Genomic DNA, 19579 nt, shown 5'->3' on the forward strand with positions numbered 1-19579 from the left:
ATTTCCCGATTGTGAATTTTCCATTTGTGGATAACAACATCATTTCATCCCCTACCTATGGTTTTAAATGTTGATTCGAAAGTTTGTTCGTTAGTTTACTTGTTCGGTTCCGTTGTTGTATCATTTTGTTCTCATTTGAGAAAGCGACATTACTTACTTGGATTGATCACATAGTTTACATAACGGATGTCGATGAAATAGAAGACGCTTTTTGTTCCGGAACATCTGGTCTTATTTTTCTGGTACTTTTTCAGATTTTAAAACTGAGTTTGGATTACGATAATTGTTCTTCACGTGTTTGTATTTTCTTGTTTGTCTAACGACCTTCTTGAAAATTTATTCTTGCTCAATTGACTATTATACTCTGTCTGGAAAAGAGTTTGAATCTCAGACTTCTACTGTGAAGTTCGAGATCAATAATATTATTTTTTGGAAATCTATGTAAGCACTCTAGCGCCTTTAATTATTAAAGGATTTTAATCAGCTATCACTCATTCAAAAAGGACTAAATCAAGTTAGAGTTTGAGGGTTATAAGGTAAAAATTAAGGTAACAATTACTATTTTTAGAAAACCGTTAAGCTTTCTAGCAGTTTCATTCCTATTTCATTTTTATCAATGCCGGTATATCCCTAGGAGGTAGTTTGCTTATTGCTTGTTTTATGGGTATAATGGAGATTAGATTATAAATTTGGTTTTAACACGAGACAAAGTATTTATCATATTAAAACGAAATTCAACAAAAACCAAGATATGCACATTTTTGTTCGAAACGGTAGCTCTCCGATGTTCTGATCCAATCAAAACGCTCCTTTCAACCATTGATGACGTAAAAGCTCCACCCACTTCCATTTGGATAAGGATGTAGATCGAAGCATATGAAAAGATTTTAAATGTTTCTCTGTGTGAGTTAACTGTCTAAATTGTTGTTGGTATTCTTCCTATTGTACATACCTAATATTCGTAATATCATCTATTTCTGAATTTCAAAGGTATTTTGTTCACTAAAGTAGGTTGATATTAATTATTGGTGCTGCAACAAAAATATATACATGTGAGCGACATTCTTGTAAAATGGAGTTTGATTAAAGTTACATCTCTTACGCACTATATAATATAAACGCTTCCGGAAGTGGACCTTCCGATGATGATCCTATTTAAAATTTCCTTTATCGACATCCGGTATTCGGGAGTCTACGTTTTAGGCGACATTGAAGATGGCGGAGGGCAATGCCGTATCATTGCAAACGAAAGAATGCAAAGTCAGCGAATTTCTATCAGATGAAGATGCATATCAATTCATATGTGATGAGGAATTAAGGACCCGTATGAAATACAAAATCAAAAATACTAAGAACACCATTGGTATGAATCATGAACGCTAAAAGTTACCTACTCATGTCCAACTTGACGCTAAATGTTACCTATCTAATGTTTTCGTACTTTCGGTTTCACGAAGTAACATTGGGATAACATTATACACTATCTCTGTTATTCAGACCTCAGGAATTGACTGTTTTTTGTGAAAATACTACACTACTACGATTACCAGGAACTTAATTTGTTAGTGTAATAGTTTTATTTCACATACACAGGGACTTTATACGAATAGTGACAAAGGTTTGTAACTCCCGACAAGGGAAAAATCTAACGTAATTTCTAAATATGTGTGTTTTGATAATCTAGGGACCGCATAATTTAATGAATCCTACATTACCTTTAAGAGAAATATTTTAACTTTCCAGTGATTGTTTGATTAACATGACTGACCAAGAATTGACCAAGTTATGATCTATTTCAGAAATAATAATATATGAAGAAATTGCTAGGTGGAGATTTCCTTGTGCAGATGAAACATGCTCTTGTCTCCAATAAGTACATCAATAACTATGCCAAAATCACAAAATTTTCCCTTGCTTCGGTATACAATAACCATAATTGTGTCCACACAGAATTCACTTTGATGTTGTTATGTTTCATATGTTGCAGCAGGAACGTAGATCTACGTCCCTGGTTGGAGAAATTCCATATCTACATCAAGGTGTTACAACCCTTATCACGAAAATACATATATATGGCCCATGGGTCAAGATTCGTGCCAAGTCTCTGTGTCTTGACATAGAAATATGATACTAATGAAATAATTTCCTGGTATTTTACTGTAGCAGTGTAATATTTTCACATAAAAAGGTCCCCAAGACCGGTGGTCTGTGATCTTATCTAAACTTAGAATCCCAATCTTTGGTCTGTAGCAATAAGTTTGACCACTTTCATTCTTCACATATATATTCGATTTCGTTGTGATTGCGCATGGAAATTACACAAAAATGTGAGTTTTTGTTGTTGATGGGTTTTTCCCTACATATCGCTGTTTTTTTTTATTCCCTACCCACACCGCTTGCATAATTGTGTTTTTCTAAAATTCATCTTTTGCCCAGATTTTTTAACTGTAAGAAGAATTAATGAAGTTGTTTATCTCAGATATCCATCAAACGATCAATCTGGAACGATGAACTTCTCAATAAAAAACGTTAAAAGCATAGAAAGTTCTTCCTTTTCTACTTCGACCGCAAAAGATTGGAATTCCCTTCCAGAAAATATTAAAAATTCTGAAAATAAATATCATTTTAAAAAAGTAAAACAATTTCTGATGCTACAATCAAAAGGCGAATTTGACAACCCCTTCGTCTACTATTGAGCTCAACCTCCACTTCTTTGCGTCTGGTTGAACGGGTAGTGATGTTATATTATTGTTCATATTATGTTATATTATTGTTCATATTATATTATTATGTAATATCTCTTCAAATCCCATCCTTTTTCATAAATGCCCTGAAATGTGCCAAAACATTTTATTCACTTTCAGTATTTGTTTTCATATCTTCTATGTAAATGTAATTTTCTTTCAAATGTAGTGCTCTGTTTCATTTATAGTTAATGCTGCAAAAATTATTTCAATCTAATTTTCCATGGCTTTACATCTCAACCGGAATGATTACACCTTAAATGGACCCCATTGGAAATAAGCCTATTTTATAGGCTTTATGGGTAATCCAAGGCCAAAGGCATTTTCATCTGGTTTTATCTAATTTCTCTCTTTTTTATTGATATTTCTAAAATTTTCAACTATTTTACTTAGAAGATTTGCAAGCACAGTGTAATTTAATTTCTGCGATACTAGTTTAAACTGTGATATTTTAAGGTATGTGAAATTCTTCTGTGATATCTTATATTTTATAATTAATAATTTTAAGAAATCCACAATAATTTATTACTGATTTTAATTGTTATTGAATTGCTCATGTAATGTGATATTTGTAATGTGTAATTTTATTATGCCTTTGCCTGAATAAACATAATAATAATAATAAACCAGTTTTTGATAAAGAGTAGTTCATTAATTATAATTGAATTTCTCTTGGTAGCATTAAACACTGGAACAGCATATTGCACTTGAATTTTCCCTTTAGATTTTTTCATGGTGAAAAATTGATGATATGGAGGTACATTTGCAGTTGAGCTCAGATGAAATGTGCACTTAAATGTACATTTGTACTTGCTATACCTGATCAAGTGACTAACTCTCTCATGTTTCAGAAATGAAAATGTGATGAGATCTTGAACTTCAAGGACTTATCCATCAATAATCACACATACTTATCCATCTTTTATTTGAGTGACAAAAACTTGTTATCTACATATATATGCAGAGTTCCGCTAAATTGCTAATTCTTAAATAATCCGAAACCTCGGGCAAGGAAAAGGCAGTCACTCAAATACATGTATTTAACAAAAACATATTATTTAAATGTATTAGATGCTTAAATTATGTTGTCCAGTTAATTGATTTTCAGTAATTTCAGAAGCCAAATATCATTATCTGCTAAGTTTGAGTATCCAAACCTTTCGAATTCACAAGTGAAAGCTAAAAATATCCTCAACAGCATCCATGTTCTTTATTCTTTTCTTTATACAAATGTATGATACTTTATTAACACCATACTCTGTCTCTACTCTTGATTAGAATTAGGTTGTCATCAGTGTTATGGAAAGTTTATGATCACACAATGAATAATATATATATATATATATCAATGGAAATTATCTAACGAAAGGAAGATGGTTAATTTGAATTAATGTTATAACACTTTTCTTATAATTACCAATCTGATATTTCATGAAAATAATTTAAGCTGAAAATTTGGAAATAGATTAGAGTGTTAGTAGTATTAAAGAGGCCGGGGGGGCGGGGGGCGGGGGGGATGTCAGGTAACAAAAATTATGAAAATACATCAGAAGCATATTTTTATGCTTTGTTTATCTGGATATCTGGTTTTCTGAAGCAGATACATAGACATGCAAAGCAAGGAAATGGGGTTGGTTGGGAGATTTTGTGTTTTGGAAAAATACATTTCACTAATGTAAAGCTATATAGGAAAGGATTTTTGATTTTTGACTTTAATTTTGTAAGTCTTTTTTTAGAAATTTTGAAAAAATTATAAGAGCTGTCTGGTATACCAAAAATACTTTACTCAAGGCTGATACCAAAAAAAGGTTGATAGAACATCAGAATGATTTGATCTACAAAAACACATTTTCTCATATCTTTTTGCTATATATCATGATTTTGCATTGTTGAAAGATTGTATAAAGGCCAGTTTACTATCACTTTAGATAACACTGGCTGTGATATATGCTGGGATGACGTTGAAGATGCAGATGGATATGGGTTCAACTTGGCATCTGATGATATCCCGTTCATTGTGTTAGGGAAGGAAGAAAAGCCATGTGTGCATGTACAGGATCCTCGTAAAAGAAGTCGCAAAAGGAAACTATCGGTAAGTGCTTGTATCACAGTTCTTTAATCTTGATAGTTCAGTGTCCTTTGTCATTTTAGAGATATCAAGTTTGAAAGCGTCCACAAAGTTAACATCCTCAATACTCCAGGGGTTACAATCACTTTAGCTCAATCTGCACCCTTGGAACATGTCATGGCATAATAGGTGTGCGACACCTTGTGGACAAGAGGAAAAGACTAGTTTGATCCTTTGATGGACATCAAACTAATCTTGAGATTGCATAACGGTATGTTGTACTGGCTTTGATGTAGGGTGTCACTCCTTTGTAATCTTGAAAAGGAGTGTTCAAGTCTGTGATTGGTCAGTTTTTTCTCCTGGAACCAATCAGGTGATTTTGCTTGTGCCTTCAATTTTGCCATGTCATATTCCAGGGGTGTAGAGAGCGAAAGTGACTGTAGATTATTGAGAATGACAAGTTTATAGATATTGGCAAAGTTTGCCATTCAGATAGATATATACAAGATATGCAATAAAATATTAGCTTAAAATGAAATTGATTTTGATACTTTAAGCTTGTTTTTTTTGTTTAAAAATGTATTGAGTTACTGGTATTGAAGAAATATTATTGAAATAAAACTACAAAATACTGTATTTGCTTTTTGAGGAAACCGTTTTGCCTAGAAAATAGCAATTTTCATTTCCATGTACCGAGGATTCATTAAAAAATTACTAGAAGATTGTACAAAAGACACGAAAGTGAATAGCACCATTTGATATTATGTAAGGTAAGATCAGATAAATTAAGGCCAACCAATGAAGTAACGGCATCATACAGCTGTTTTGTCTTTCTAGGATTCATCAGTGATAGGAAGAGCCTGTAGAATGTAAAAATCTAGATGGAGAGGTGCACTTGTCCCTTAATTCAGTAAATTTCATGATTTTCTTATATCAGATATTTTTCGAAGAAGGTCAAGTACATTTGTATATTCTGAACTATGCATACCACAATTTGGATGTGTGAAAATGTGGCAGGTAAAGGCAAACCTCAGGGACTAACCACCAGCAGTGTCTAACGCCTGCAAACTCAAAAATGGTACAAAGTCACACAAGTGAATAGGCACCAATTAATACAATATCTTATATATGGTAAGATTCAGTAGAGGCAAACAATGAATTAAACTGCATTGTGCAACTGAATTACACTTCATAGATATGACAATGATATTCAAAAGGGTGCACAGAGTCAGATATTGGCCTATTGGGAAGTGACATTATATCAATGTGACAAAATTGTATATATTTACAGAGTGAAGATGATCATGAATATGGTGTGTCTGACAAAACTGATTGTTTAGCTCAAGTAACGATATGCAAGGTTATCAAATTCCCTCAGTTTAAGGTAGGTATGCACATTGTTGTTTTTAAGAAGTGTTTTAGGCATTGTATTATTTATAGTACGACCTTTTATTCACACTTAAAAGGAAGCATACATATTTAATTTTTTATACCATATTCAAACTATGGTAAGTGCCTGTGGAGCTAACCAGTATTAAAACAAAAAGCATTAATGCTTCAAATTTTCACCTTTATTTCTCTATGGTGAATTACAAGTCTTGTGTCTGTATGATCTTCTACTATTCAAATTGCCCTTTGTCTGTGGTTCGTCTGTCTATATACAATTCTTGTTAATACTGTTTCTTGAGATGTATAAGACCGGTCTTTCTAAAATTTAATGTTTAGGTTCCCTATAATCTCTTATTGTACTTTTTTGATTTTGGAACTGATCAGAAAAACAAAATGGCAGACATATGGCCATCTTGGATTTTGTCAATGAAAGGATGTTATCACTATTTATGGAGAAGTACTGTAGGGATCTTTCCAAATTTAATATATCATGTAGATTACCGTTGGTTATTAGCTTTGCCCTTCTCATTTTGGGACTGATCAAAAAACGAAATGGACAACAGGTAGCCATCTTGAATTTGGCAGTTGAAGATTATTTTTACTATTTCTTAGGGGGAATTTTCAAATTTCACATAATTAAGAAGAAAAACAGGAAGAAATAAAAAAGAAGGGAAATTAAAATTACAAACTTTCATTGAACAAACATGTATAAAGACCAAGCAATGGTGGGTGCCAAGACCTTCTGGGATCTCTTGTATAAGTGAAACTTTTATGGTATCGGATAAAAAACTCAGAGTTTGCATGCATCATTTGTTTATAACAGTTCTATATCATGATAGCTAAACATCCGGTACAATCCCTATCACATCTGGTATACCTCGGAGTACTGTTTTAAGCCTCATACTATTGTTAACTGATAAAATCAAAGTGCAATAATCCGACAGAATACATGAAAATATAGCACTTTCTATCTCTAATGACAGCTTCACATTGAGAAATAAAAAACTTCTAGTGATACCATCCTCGATACTCCAAGTGTTACAATCACTTTCACTCTCTGCCCCTCTGGATCATGTTATAGCCCAATTGAATGTTCTATGTGCTACTTTGATCCTTTGATGTACATCAAATCAATCTCTGGGTTGCATAACGGGATGTTGTACTGGGTTTGAAGTTGGATGTCACTCCTTTGTAATCTTAAAAATGAGCGTATAAGCCTGTGATTGGTAAATTTTTTTCTCCTGGAACCAATCAAATTACTTTACTTGTGCCATCAACTTTGCTATGTCATGTTCTAGGGTGTAGAGAGCAAAATTAATGGTAACCCCTGGAGTATTGAGGATGTTGTGATACAGAAAAACTTCAAACTGAACACTGGCTTATATCCGTTTATCCTGACAAATGTTCTGTCCTGCATGTCTCCATCAAAAACCAGTCACATCTTCCCCTATGTACAGACTACATACAAGACACTATTAATTCTGTCAGATATCTTGAGAGCCTCTCTCTTGTCTCAGATGAGATATAAATTCTATAACATCAAAAGAAAACAATTTGTTAGGTTTCCACCATTGCAGTGTTAAAGTAAGACCTAGTTCAGTAAGGACTAGACAACGAAACCCTAAGTCGTTCCAAATGAGGATATTCTGCTGCAGTCTTCGACACCTACAGCACCTGCTAAATCAAGTATATGATACTAGTCCAATGTTGAGTGTTTGTAAGAACTCCCCACACTTCAATACAGACTCATCCTACTCCGTAAACTGGATCCAATGATGTCGCTCTCTCTATCAATCCCGGCATTCAAACCAGCCCCTGGTAATCTATATGACTTAAAATACATCAAGAAATTGCTCCCAATGTACTCTTTATATCTTAGAAGTATCACACTATGGAAGTTGGTCCCTAAGTCAGTCTTTTGTTTCTGCTGATGCCATTGGCACATTTAAATCTGCTTTCATGGTTTCATTTCTCTCAAAACTCAACGAAGCTGAAATATGTCCCCAGACTTACTGGTGGATACAGCTGCTGGTGATTTAATGAATTATTATTTGATAATCAGATTCATGATCTTTACATTTTTAATGCCCAAAGCTGAGACTGTTTTTTTATGAATTTGTATCTTACATGCAGAATAAAGAAAAAGACAAGAACCAGAGGACAATTTTGTCTGAGAAGCTGCAGAAAGAATTTACAAATAAATCTACAATAAAAGAGTACAAAGTATATGTAAGGATGCCAGAGGAAGATGATCATAATCACCCTCCTGCTCCTGAAGTAGCAACAGAGGTATGTATACACCATTCTCATTCATCGCTACCAATGGGTCATACTCATACCCTGTGTTAAAAAATTAGCTAAAGTTGAAATAACTATTCGATAAAGATTTCTAGACCAATAAACGTTCTCCTTTTACTTAACAAAATTTATGAATATTTTTACTTGACATTCTCTACTGTACATACTGGATCATTAGCTATAATTTTACATTTTGTTGATATCTTCCCTTTTCTAGTTCTGAAGTCATTGTGTATTACCACTTTGTCTTTATTGATTTATTGCCTTAAATGATTGGCTATTGATTATTTGATTGATTCTCACTTATATAGAGAATATTTTTTTGGTGAATTACAATAAAAATTCTGAAGGGAGGTTGAAAATATCCAAGTTTGCACCCAGTGAGATGAATTATAACTTATATTCATCAATTAATAATGAATATTCTTTGTTATGTATTTCTCAAACCTTTCATCGATGTTAGTTCTCTAAATATATCATGTATGCTTTATTGTAAGTAAAGTGTCAGATATATAGTCTCACATCTACGACACAAATCTTGCTATCATTTATAATTAACATATGGTAAGTGAATATGGCACATGAAACATTTCGATAAGTCATTTTGTATCGGCAGGATCAATACATTAACAATAAAACAATTGTTTCCTACCATTTCACATGCTACCACTGCCAGTGTTGTGGTTCCAATAATACTCTCTGGCAGAATTGATGTTTTTGCTGCCATTGCTGTGATCTGGTTGACCAAAGCAGAATGAAAATATCAATCTTGTTATATCCACCGGAAAATTTCATGTATAATTTCATTATTAAAATTTACATTTACATGCGAAAATGTAATACAAGCTTATATTCCCCATTCCACTGGAATTCTAAATTCAATATGCTAAAATTATATAATAACACAAAAATCTTGCAGAAAATACTGTTATGGTTGATTGGTTGACTGGTTGACAGTTTTTCCATCTATGTGATTTTCATAGTTAACAGAAGTCCCAATTCTGTAAACATACACATTTAACTATCTCTAAAGATTATGTAGGAATACATATCTGTTTACGTAATGCATGTACCGGTATGTCAATAGTGCTGAAACTTAGAGAGTATCCTTGTAGAAGCCTGTCAAGATTGCATTAGAAGAACTGCTGATGTCACTGCCAAAGAAACTGTTAGCAGACAAGATAAAACAGGAGCCAGCAGAGGTCAGTAAAATTGGTATTGAGAGTATGGAGGTTGCAGAAGAAGAGGAAAAGAAGGTAGAGGAGTTTGTGGAACCCAGTGGTATTGAGATAGAGGTGAGTACTTTAATCAACATATAGGTACACATGCAACCTTATAATAGGTACATACCACCTTCTAATGTCAACACTGGTTTGTAACAACTTCCTGGTCTTTTTTTACTCTCGAATGTTCTCAGGATTCTATTGTGGTAGTTTTCTGTTTTTGTTTTTTTAGAGACAAGGACCAGTGGCATGTTACTGCACTCTACAGAAGGGAGGAAATGAAAAAAAATTCTTGACAAATGTCATGATTAAATTTTAACTTAATCATGCCTCATATCAAAATATGTTTTGAAATGTTGAAACAATATGAATGATAATTTTGAACATGACTATATTGTTAAACATATACTAATGGACACATCATGGGCTGATATTCTAATAATAACAAAATGTTTCATTTTGATTTTACTAAATTTGATCAACTTTGATGAATTTGATTTTAAATCTTGTCAAGTGTACACTAACAAGTGCTGAAATGTATTATGCTGAAAGTTGATGCAGCAGTTTTTGTTTTCTGAACAGATCACTGATAATGGAAAAGACGCAACAGAATATTTAGACTTTGAACCCACTTCTCCAAGGAACATTGCTGCTAGTGCATTGGCTTCAATGAACACAGGGCCAACAGATATAATATCTAAGTCACCTCCCTTTCCATCAGTGTCATCACCCTCCAAGTCCCAAAATTCCACAACGTATGCAAAATTAGTTTTGTTAGAGTCACCAAACCAAACTGCACGATATGTACTGTTAAAAACACCACAGGAGGAGATGGTACAAGGAGTGTCAAATTCTCCAGCACTGGGACGAAAATTCAAGTCTCTCCAGTCACCTGGAATAAGTGGTACTAAAAGCCAGGAAGAGAAATTTGTACATATTGATCAGCAGAGGAAAAAAGTGCCATGGAAAGGGATAGAGGGCAGTGTAGCTGTATCTGATAACTGTTTTTACACTGATGATCGAAGTGTTATGGAAGAATGCATAAAGAAATATGAAGAGGACACATGTAGTATATTCCGTTGCAATAAAACTACAAGGATTGTAAATTTAGAAATAACAGGTAATGTTATAATGTCCGCTTGTATTCTTTTTTCAAAGGTTTAGGATAAACCTGTAATTGCAGTTTTGCTTGAAAATTTTTTATCATTTTATTTACAATGTATTAAAATTTACCATAAACATATAGTCAGTTATTTCCACGGGTCTAAAAAAAGATGTGCTAAATTTCATAGTTATATTCATGTTGTCAGTTTTCAAACATACACATATTCAGTAAAAATCAGGTCACAAAGGGTTAACAGCAGTATGTTGACATAATTTATATCTATATTTCCATGTATTACATGTCTGTGCAAACTAATCTTAAGTGTTTTAGTGCTCCTGTCATGAAAAATAGAATTACTGTGTAGTGGTAATATTTGTGTGATATTTGTTTTCTTGGTCAGTAAAGATAACAAAATAATAAATAGACAGTTGACATTTCTACAGTTCACACCAGTTCATAGACATACAGCTTATACCCATGAACCAGCCCAAAAAAAGAACATCCAAGAAGTATTTGCCCTTAAAATTAAACCAGTAGGTCGCTTTCATTTAACCATGTTGACATGGTTCATGCGGTCGGGAATTATTATATGATGAATGAATGCATCTGATCTATATACCACACATTGCTCTTGCAGGTTCTGTTGGTCTAACCATTTCAAATGTTAAAGCAACCCTATACAACATAAAATATTCGCTTGTCATAATTTATACTTGTGATTGTGTTGTATTAGTATTAGGATTCTTCATTTACTTGTGTATTATGAAGTATTACATCATTCTTGATTATCTAAAAGAATTCTCTGTTTTAATGATTCCCTGAAAAATCTGCAAAATTCATTTCCTAGCTTCAATAACCAGCCGTAAAATAGTAAACAGTATTCTATTTCAGCAAAGTTGTTATTCATAGTTTCGTGTTTACAGTTTCTTTCAGCTGGATAGATATGTGATATATTAAGAAAAATGGGGTAATATATGTAGAACAACACACTTGTGGGATTCTATGGCAAGCCTTCATTTAATGCTCCATTAAATAGGCTGCTTTTGCATAGCTCAATTAAAATGGTTCATGTGGTCTAGAATTATTCCATGATGAAAGAAGATACATGTACCAGATGTTGGACCTGATATATGTAAAGCTTAAAATGCAGTTTCAAAATTTCCTGTCAAGTATAAAACATGAAACTAGAATTAAGATACCATCCATTTCACTCATACTTAATAGCACAATTCTCTCAGAAATATGTGAGTGCACCGACCCTACTTAATGATGAAATTCTACAAACTAATGATTTTCAGCAAGTTAGTTTTGGTATGGCTGGACCCATCAATCTGCATGTGCCAAATTCCACAGTCCAGCCTCCATCTTGATCTGTACCTACGTTTTTCTTGAAGGTTCTTTTGGTCGAACCGTTTCAAGCGCTTTAGCAAAAGGGACCTTAGAGTGTTAATACTGGAGGATGATCTGTTTTTATGGGATGCAATTTTTGGTGTTTTTCTATTTTTGTTAAAGTTAATGCTGAACACTGTGCTGTTTACTGTAAATTACTGCAAGGATTTATTTTTGCGTAAATATGAGAGGAGAGCCAATTGTGAATTCAAATATCTCATGATTACTAGTTTGAATCTCATAATGATATCCTTGTTACTTTGTTGTTAATTTGCCTTTACTTTTGTTTTATATATGGAATTCATATATACATTATCATATTATCACAATGAAATCTGCTAGACATATATAACACGAATTATTTAGTTGTGAATATGTCTGTTCAGGTGAGTTCGCAAAAATAAAGTATTCTCAAAAAAAGTGGTTTACAGTAACATGTAGATCATTAAGATAAGATATGAGATGAAGTCCTGTTCACTGATTTCAAATGATAAATGCTAGAAAAGTTTTAAATGAAATCTGTATTAAGTTGAAATGAAACATAGGACAGGTCTTCAGATTTCACTCGTATGTATATTGAAAGTTTCAGATATATACATGTATAGTTTGGTAAATGAAATCGTTAGTATATACAAATCACTGTAGGTTTTATTTTCACAAGTTTTATGCAATATCTCATTTTGCAGAGGTGAAGTGTTTGGACAATCATCGATTACGATGGGTTCCACTCTGTGAACAATGGAAGCCGGCTGACTATGTGGCTGACAACGTACCCTACTTGGTACTGGGAAGAGAAACTCGAATGTGTCGCTTCAATGGAAACCCAAATATAAATAGAGTAAAGAAGAAAAAGTGGTGTGTGTTATGTAACAAAACTCCGGAGGAGCAGAAGGTGAGATATGGTGTATAAAGTTAATCAATTTGTGAAGACAGTTTCATTTTGAGGCAGGGCCTCCTTGAAATACCTGTAGCGAAGAACTACCTTATTGCTATTGTAGATCATTTGGTCTCATGTTCATGATATAATTTTGTTTCAAATGTTTAAAATTTATACATTTTTTTTTAACAGAATTGCACTGATGTCTGTACCTGCAGGCTTCGGAAATCCGAGAAGACTCTCAAGAAACAGCCATGTCCTGCTTTGATCTCTATACATTATATCATCAGATTTTTAGATTTCAAAGTAAGACCATGTGAACATACAGAATATAGAATAGATCTGGATGATATTTATTAAGATTCAGGATGCTTCACTAGAATAAGCTCTTTGTTCATTTTTAGTTATGGATAAAAAATGATGCAATGCCCATGCAATGGGTTTTTGTTTTGTTGTGTTTTTTCATTTTTATTTTTGAGTAGTAAAATGTGTATAATCAAATTTTATTAACTTATGACAAAAAGACCTGCTACAAAGAAGGAAAGTTCAAAATCTGAGAGAAATGTTCCTGACTAAGTGATGTACTTAGTATGGCTGTTCTGATGTACACCCAAAGTATTTTTTAAAATGGTTTTTGAGGCCAGAACGATAGTGTGCAATAGGGAAAATCAGTTGAAACATTTAAAGCATGAATGAACTTCATTGGAGCATCCTTGGGGCAAGAGGACTTCAGTCTTATAAAGTGCATTGTAAATTAAGTGTATTTCTTTTTACACTTTAACACTTTTTTCAGTTTTCAACCTTTGTTTCATTGATAATTTTTTACAGGCTGATACAAAAAAGAAAAGAGTAGGAATGGTTAAAAACCTCAGATGTGGTTTGGAGTTACTAGAAAAGTTGAAGATGAGAATTCGCCAAGAAAAGCGCATATATGTGACTGTGCCCAGTATTGAAGTTCATCAAAATCATCCCATTTACATTTGTCCTGTAAGTACTGTAACTAGTGTAAAATAGTACTGCAGCTTTGATTATTCAGATACATTAATGCCTCAATGATATTCTATTGGTTGTTTACACTTATAAGAATAAGTAAGAATGAGAATTCTTACTGGCTGTTTTGCAGGTCAAGGCATCTGTACAGTGTCATGTGTTAACAAGCAATTAATATACTAGTTTACACTCATGTTATACATACACTTTCATTTTTTATGTAAACAAGTAATTTCATAAAGCTTTCAATTTGGTATACAAAGTATTAGTATAATTACATGTATATATCCCCACTAGGAATTATGGGAAATGTCAGAAAAATCGCTCAGTGATGTCCATATTTATATAACAAATTTTTTGTCATCGATAAACAGACTCATTTCTCTACTGATTGGTGAAATCATCAAATAGCATATATATTTTCAGTTGTATAACATCTGATCTTTTATTTGTATATTCACATTTGATGAATATATATCAGCAAAATTTAAAATTAGACATCATTTATGTATAATATAACATCTTCATTTCTGATGTAGTTTTCATCAAACTTCATTCATGTATTCAGAAACATTATCTTTGAGACATATATGCATTTTAACTACCTGGGTTGAAAAACTACAAAAAAGAACGTTGAAGCTGGTTTTCTTCAGATTTATTTATTAACTAATAGACCGTGAACTTACAGTAATTTTCATTTTTGTGTCGCCTGCAGTTCTGTCATTGGCGTCGGCTCCTGCGTCGTCCGTATGAAAGTTTTCCGGACTTTTTATGCTTTGAGTTATCAAAACGAAATTTTGTATATGAGTTCCTGGTCAGAAGTTACGCATCGAGTTTGCTTCTTGGCAGTCTGTAACCCTTCTTGGCAGAGTAATGCCCCTTTGAACTTCGAAAATTTCTCAGGAATGTTGCTTTGTGCAGTTTTCCCTTTATGCTTCGAGTTATAGAAATGAAATTTGGTATTACAACTTTATGGTTGAACATTGCACATCCAGTTCGATTTCTGGGTGACTGTGACACTTTATGCAGAAGACATATACAGTTCTAAGGAATTCTTGTTTTTCAATACTTAAAAGAATATTGTCCTTGAGATGAAAAGAAAGCAAACATTGTCAGACAGGTGGTACTTTACCATTTCTATTCTGACTGGGGAAATAAGCTGTTCCATCTTGTTGAAACAGACTGCTCTTACCTGTACCTAAGATCCATTCAATAAAAACATTTTATTTTGGTCATTTTAGAAGCTGAAAAACCCTTGTTGTCCGTGCTACAGAACAGGTACATGTGGAACATGTGTTTGTAAATTAACTGGATGCTCAAGATGTAACAATAATGCATGTCGCTACAGGAACCAAGAGGTGAGTCAGTTTAGCTTGCTTAAATGGAAATCGTGTGTCTCTTTATGAGTATTTGTATGCCCTTAAAACTTGATAATAAAACACAGCTTATTTTCTTCAATGTTATGAAAATGCAGGTTTATTTAGTAAGAAACTACTAAAAAGCTTATATTCATAATAGCTCTAGTTTTGAGATCGGTTAATTTTGGGTGATATATATATACCAGCATGTGGAAACATAAATCCAAACACTACAGATTTAGAACTCATATTCGTTGTACTCTGACGAACAATGATATTGATATATCTTTGTTGCCATCTATCGAGTACCACATCTTTTCAGGTTGATGTTTAGGGAATGTCAATAAGGTTGCCTTAAGCTGTCATTAATTTAAGGAGGAACCTACAAAATGCTGTTCCATAAATCTAGTCTGTGCTTATGTCAAAATACAAATCTTTATGAAGTATTTCTTTGGCATTTTATCAGGGTAGTTTTAAACCAATGAGACAAACCAGGATAAAAAAGGAGAAGAGAAAAAAGAAAACACCATATGCTGCAAAAAGTATTCGTAACACCCGAATCAACCCAGATGAATTATCCCCAAATGAACAACTGGAGAGAGAAGCAGAATTAGAAACGTATCAAGAAAATTCTGTTGTCCATAAAGTACAGGTGAGATTTTATTTACCAAAATATTGCAGAGTGTCTTTAAACTTCAATTGCTTGATGCCCAAATATTTCTGCAATATTTTTTTTGTGTAAGATAACATTTTAGGAAAGTAACTGCTTTGTAAAGAAAGGATTATTCAGTGGGACCCTAAAAGAAAATTCTTCAGTGTAGTTTGTTATTGGTCAAGGTTGTTTTTGAGGGTATCTCATTGATAGTTGTGTGATTTATCAAAGCCCAATAATTTCACATATTGGGTGTTTCAAGACCATTTTTATTGAAACTTAATGGAGGTTTCTGATTGGCCAGAATTGAAATATTGTCTGGTTTTTCTGAAAAATTATATAATTATCAAGGATAGTAATTAAAGTGATGTTACCTTCCAAAAGGTCAAATGTTAAGTGGTTGTCATGGTAATCAAATAAGACTTATGATTAGAGAGATCTTGTCAAGACTTCTCCTAAACTCAGGAACCAGTCTCAGTGAAACTACAGAGAAATATTATAAGTCATATGTAGATGTGCATGCATGGTAATATTTTTTTTCTTGACAAAAATATTTTAGTTGCCTTGGTAAACTGGTCACTATGCGTATTTATTTTGTAATGACACCTTGGTTTTATGATATATTGTAGGGAGATTGGGCATGGTAATGGCATGGTCCATGTCTAGTAAAATTCAGTCATTCATGAAATGTTCATGTGACTTGGGTTGAATATATTACAATTGATGTAGCATCTGTGGAGGTGTGAGGAAAAAAACATAATGAAAAATAGATTCCAGAAAAAAAGAGAATAACAATTAAACAGAGAATTGCATCTCCGTTTGCCTCAAGCTTTACGTATAACTTTGAAAAATCTTCCAAAATATATAATTATAAAAACAATCGTTTATCATTCATAAATGTTTCATTATGTTGATTACAGCAGGAAATATTGGGGATGTCGCTGGAACAAACACGTAGTGCCCTGCTCAAGATGTTAGAAGATGACCCCTTCCATGTGGAAGCCTATATAAATCCTGACCACGCCCCTTACCACCGGGTCCAGATAGACACGCCCCCAATATGGTGCTCCTGTACTCAGTGTGTTGAAATGCAAAACAGCCAGATGCAGATGTGTTGCTCTCAGACACCTTGTATCAGTTTCCATCCTATATTCCGCAGCGTGTGTCTCCGGCCTGACCACCTTCTCATGGGCCTACTAGACATTGGCCTGCCCTCTGAAAGTTTTGCAGAAATGGGCAGTTTCTCCAATGCCCAATACAGACGTCAAGCGTATCGCTGCTTCATCTTATGGCAGTGGAATAATCTTGGGAAAGGTGATATAGAGGTACCAAAACCTCCCAGTTGTGTGGTTGCGAGAATCAGATGGCGCTACCCTTCCATTGACAACCAATATAGTGATACATTCTCGCCTGACAGTGACTTTGAGGAAGCGAACAAATGAAGTATTTCGATCTGTGAAAAAAAGCATTGAGACATCCCAACTTTTTGTGTGATGAAATCTAAGGACAGGGTCACCTGGCTTTTTGTGTGTGTGTTACTGGTATCATGCTTTTTTTTAGATTCTATGTTTGTGAATTAAAACAGTGCGGCAAACGTTTTGTTATCTACGTATATGTGACAAATGTACTCGCTCATTCCTCAATGGATAAGTAACAAAGCTTTCTATTTGTTTTCAATCTGTCCATTTTGTCTGAATTATTAACACAGGGTTAGAATCAATAATATACATGCAAAATAACTTGTGATATATATCACTGTGTTCATGAATTGTCTTACACTGCATGATGATGTTGCAATTTTGAAAATTGACAAAAACTTGATACTTTTTAAAAATGTCCATATAGAATAAAGCGTCAATCTGTTCTTTTTTCTTATGGAATTGTATAGAAAATTCATGTTATGGAACTGATTTTTATTGATTATCGGTGAGTTTAAATGCTTGGTCATTCTGGAAAACCTTAATTATTCTAAATTCAAATAAAATTGTGTGCCCTGTGAATGCATGGTGGTTTAATGTAAACAGTTCCTGACCATAATTTGCTGGTAAATGTGCTACTATGTTTTACTGGAAAATCAACAAAATACATAATGTACCAACATATTGTTAAGGGTATCATGTGTTTGTAGATTTCTGTGTAAAAGTAACTTTAACTTGCAGTGTATGCAGTGAATAGTTGAATAAATCTTAAAAGTTTGGAAATACAGTCCGTAGTTGTTTAATGTGAATATGACAACTGCATTGTGGCAGGCAATAGTTAAGTGTGCCTAGTATAAAATGAGGCTGATGGGCCTAAAGGGTCCTCTGACTATAAAGACTTAGATATGAGATAACAGCAGCATTGGTTATCAAATAAAGACTTAAATAGGAGATGACAGCAGCAGTGGTTATCAAATACTTAAACAGTTCTAGATATCTTAACAGTAAAGGCCAAAAACACTCTTTGCATTGCATTGCAGTTCAGGCTGACCCGGATCTCTGGATCGTTTAAGAAGTTTCGACTGAATCCCACAGGTGGAATTTGTAAAGAAGTTTGAATGCAAAAAGTTTATGGACGATTGACAGCACAAAATGACGGACAAAATGACGGACAAAACACAATGGCTATAGGTCATTCTGATCCTTCGGGAGAGATCATTTAAGAATGATTCACATGCAAATATTTTAAGCCTCCTACCCACTGTACACATCAAGGAAACATATGCGCTTCACTATTTATATCACACGTGCAAGTGATAGAAAACAATTTTATCAACCAGAGAAGGATCATAGGAAAAATATGTATAAACACCGTCCTCTTCATACTTCAAACTCCCTACTAAACTACCGCTGCAAGCTCAAGAGTTTTGTATAAACAAAGGAAACAAACAAAAAAAACAAAAAAAACTGACTCAAAAATTACAAACCTAAAGTTTTTTTAAAGTTGAAAAGAATTCCTGATTCACTAGAAACATACAACTCGAATTGTTTAGGTTTAATTGTTATACTTAATAACCAATTTTTTCTCTTTTAAAGTGTAAATTGTAAATATTCTTATATAGACTAGAAGTCCTGGTGATTATGATGTTGAAGGGGCTTGGTGAGATAGTAATGTTACTGACTTAATTTATAAACAGTCTCACGGTTCAGATTATCAAAGGTCAGCTATTTAAATTCTCACTTCATACACTGTTGTTTCCATGATTACTGTCTAGGGATAGAGGTTCTAGGAGTGCAGCTGAAACCTGGGTTTTGCAGCCTTCCCACTCTCCTCCCAAATCATATTAAATTGCTTTATGGTTATGTAAAAAGGTATTTCAATATTTCTTCAAATAGTTTAGCAAATGAGTTCCATTATTTCAATACATATTGGTGGTTCTGTATGTTGTTACAGTGTGATACCATACTTTATGATATATAATATCACCGACTTAAAATATTCTAAGTCCATGATAATATGAAGTGTACATAGAAATATGTTTGTATATAAAGCCATATTCATATATAT

At 33.4% G+C, this 19579-nt stretch overlaps 1 protein-coding gene across 1 annotated transcript; it reads left to right on the forward strand.

Annotated features, from left to right (window-relative positions):
• The first annotated feature begins 1516 nt into the window (after positions 1 to 1516).
• LOC132547493 (uncharacterized) lies at positions 1517 to 18294 on the forward strand. The gene is made up of 12 exons (XM_060211251.1): positions 1517 to 2327; positions 4673 to 4836; positions 6104 to 6196; positions 8335 to 8490; positions 9615 to 9794; positions 10305 to 10842; positions 12903 to 13108; positions 13286 to 13399; positions 13922 to 14080; positions 15325 to 15441; positions 15908 to 16093; positions 17014 to 18294. Exons 1-12 carry the CDS (start codon positions 2309 to 2311, stop codon positions 17533 to 17535), a joined length of 2454 nt encoding a protein of 817 aa, XP_060067234.1. The 5' UTR covers positions 1517 to 2308; the 3' UTR covers positions 17536 to 18294.
• The last annotated feature ends 1285 nt before the right edge of the window (positions 18295 to 19579 follow it).

Source organism: Ylistrum balloti, unplaced genomic scaffold (genome assembly GCF_031769215.1).
Source record: "Ylistrum balloti isolate Yb309-2 unplaced genomic scaffold, AGI_CSIRO_Ybal_v1 Utg369958, whole genome shotgun sequence".
Taxonomy (NCBI): domain Eukaryota; kingdom Metazoa; phylum Mollusca; class Bivalvia; order Pectinida; family Pectinidae; genus Ylistrum; species Ylistrum balloti.

What these genes read in the sequence shown, in the direction of transcription:
- LOC132547493 (XM_060211251.1), top strand. An exon ending in AAACTCCGGAGGAGCAGAAG is followed by an intron (nt 13,109 to 13,285) that starts GTGAGATATGGT and finishes TTTTTTTAACAG; the next exon opens with AATTGCACTGATGTCTGTAC. An exon ending in CTGTTGTCCATAAAGTACAG is followed by an intron (nt 16,094 to 17,013) that starts GTGAGATTTTAT and finishes TGTTGATTACAG; the next exon opens with CAGGAAATATTGGGGATGTC.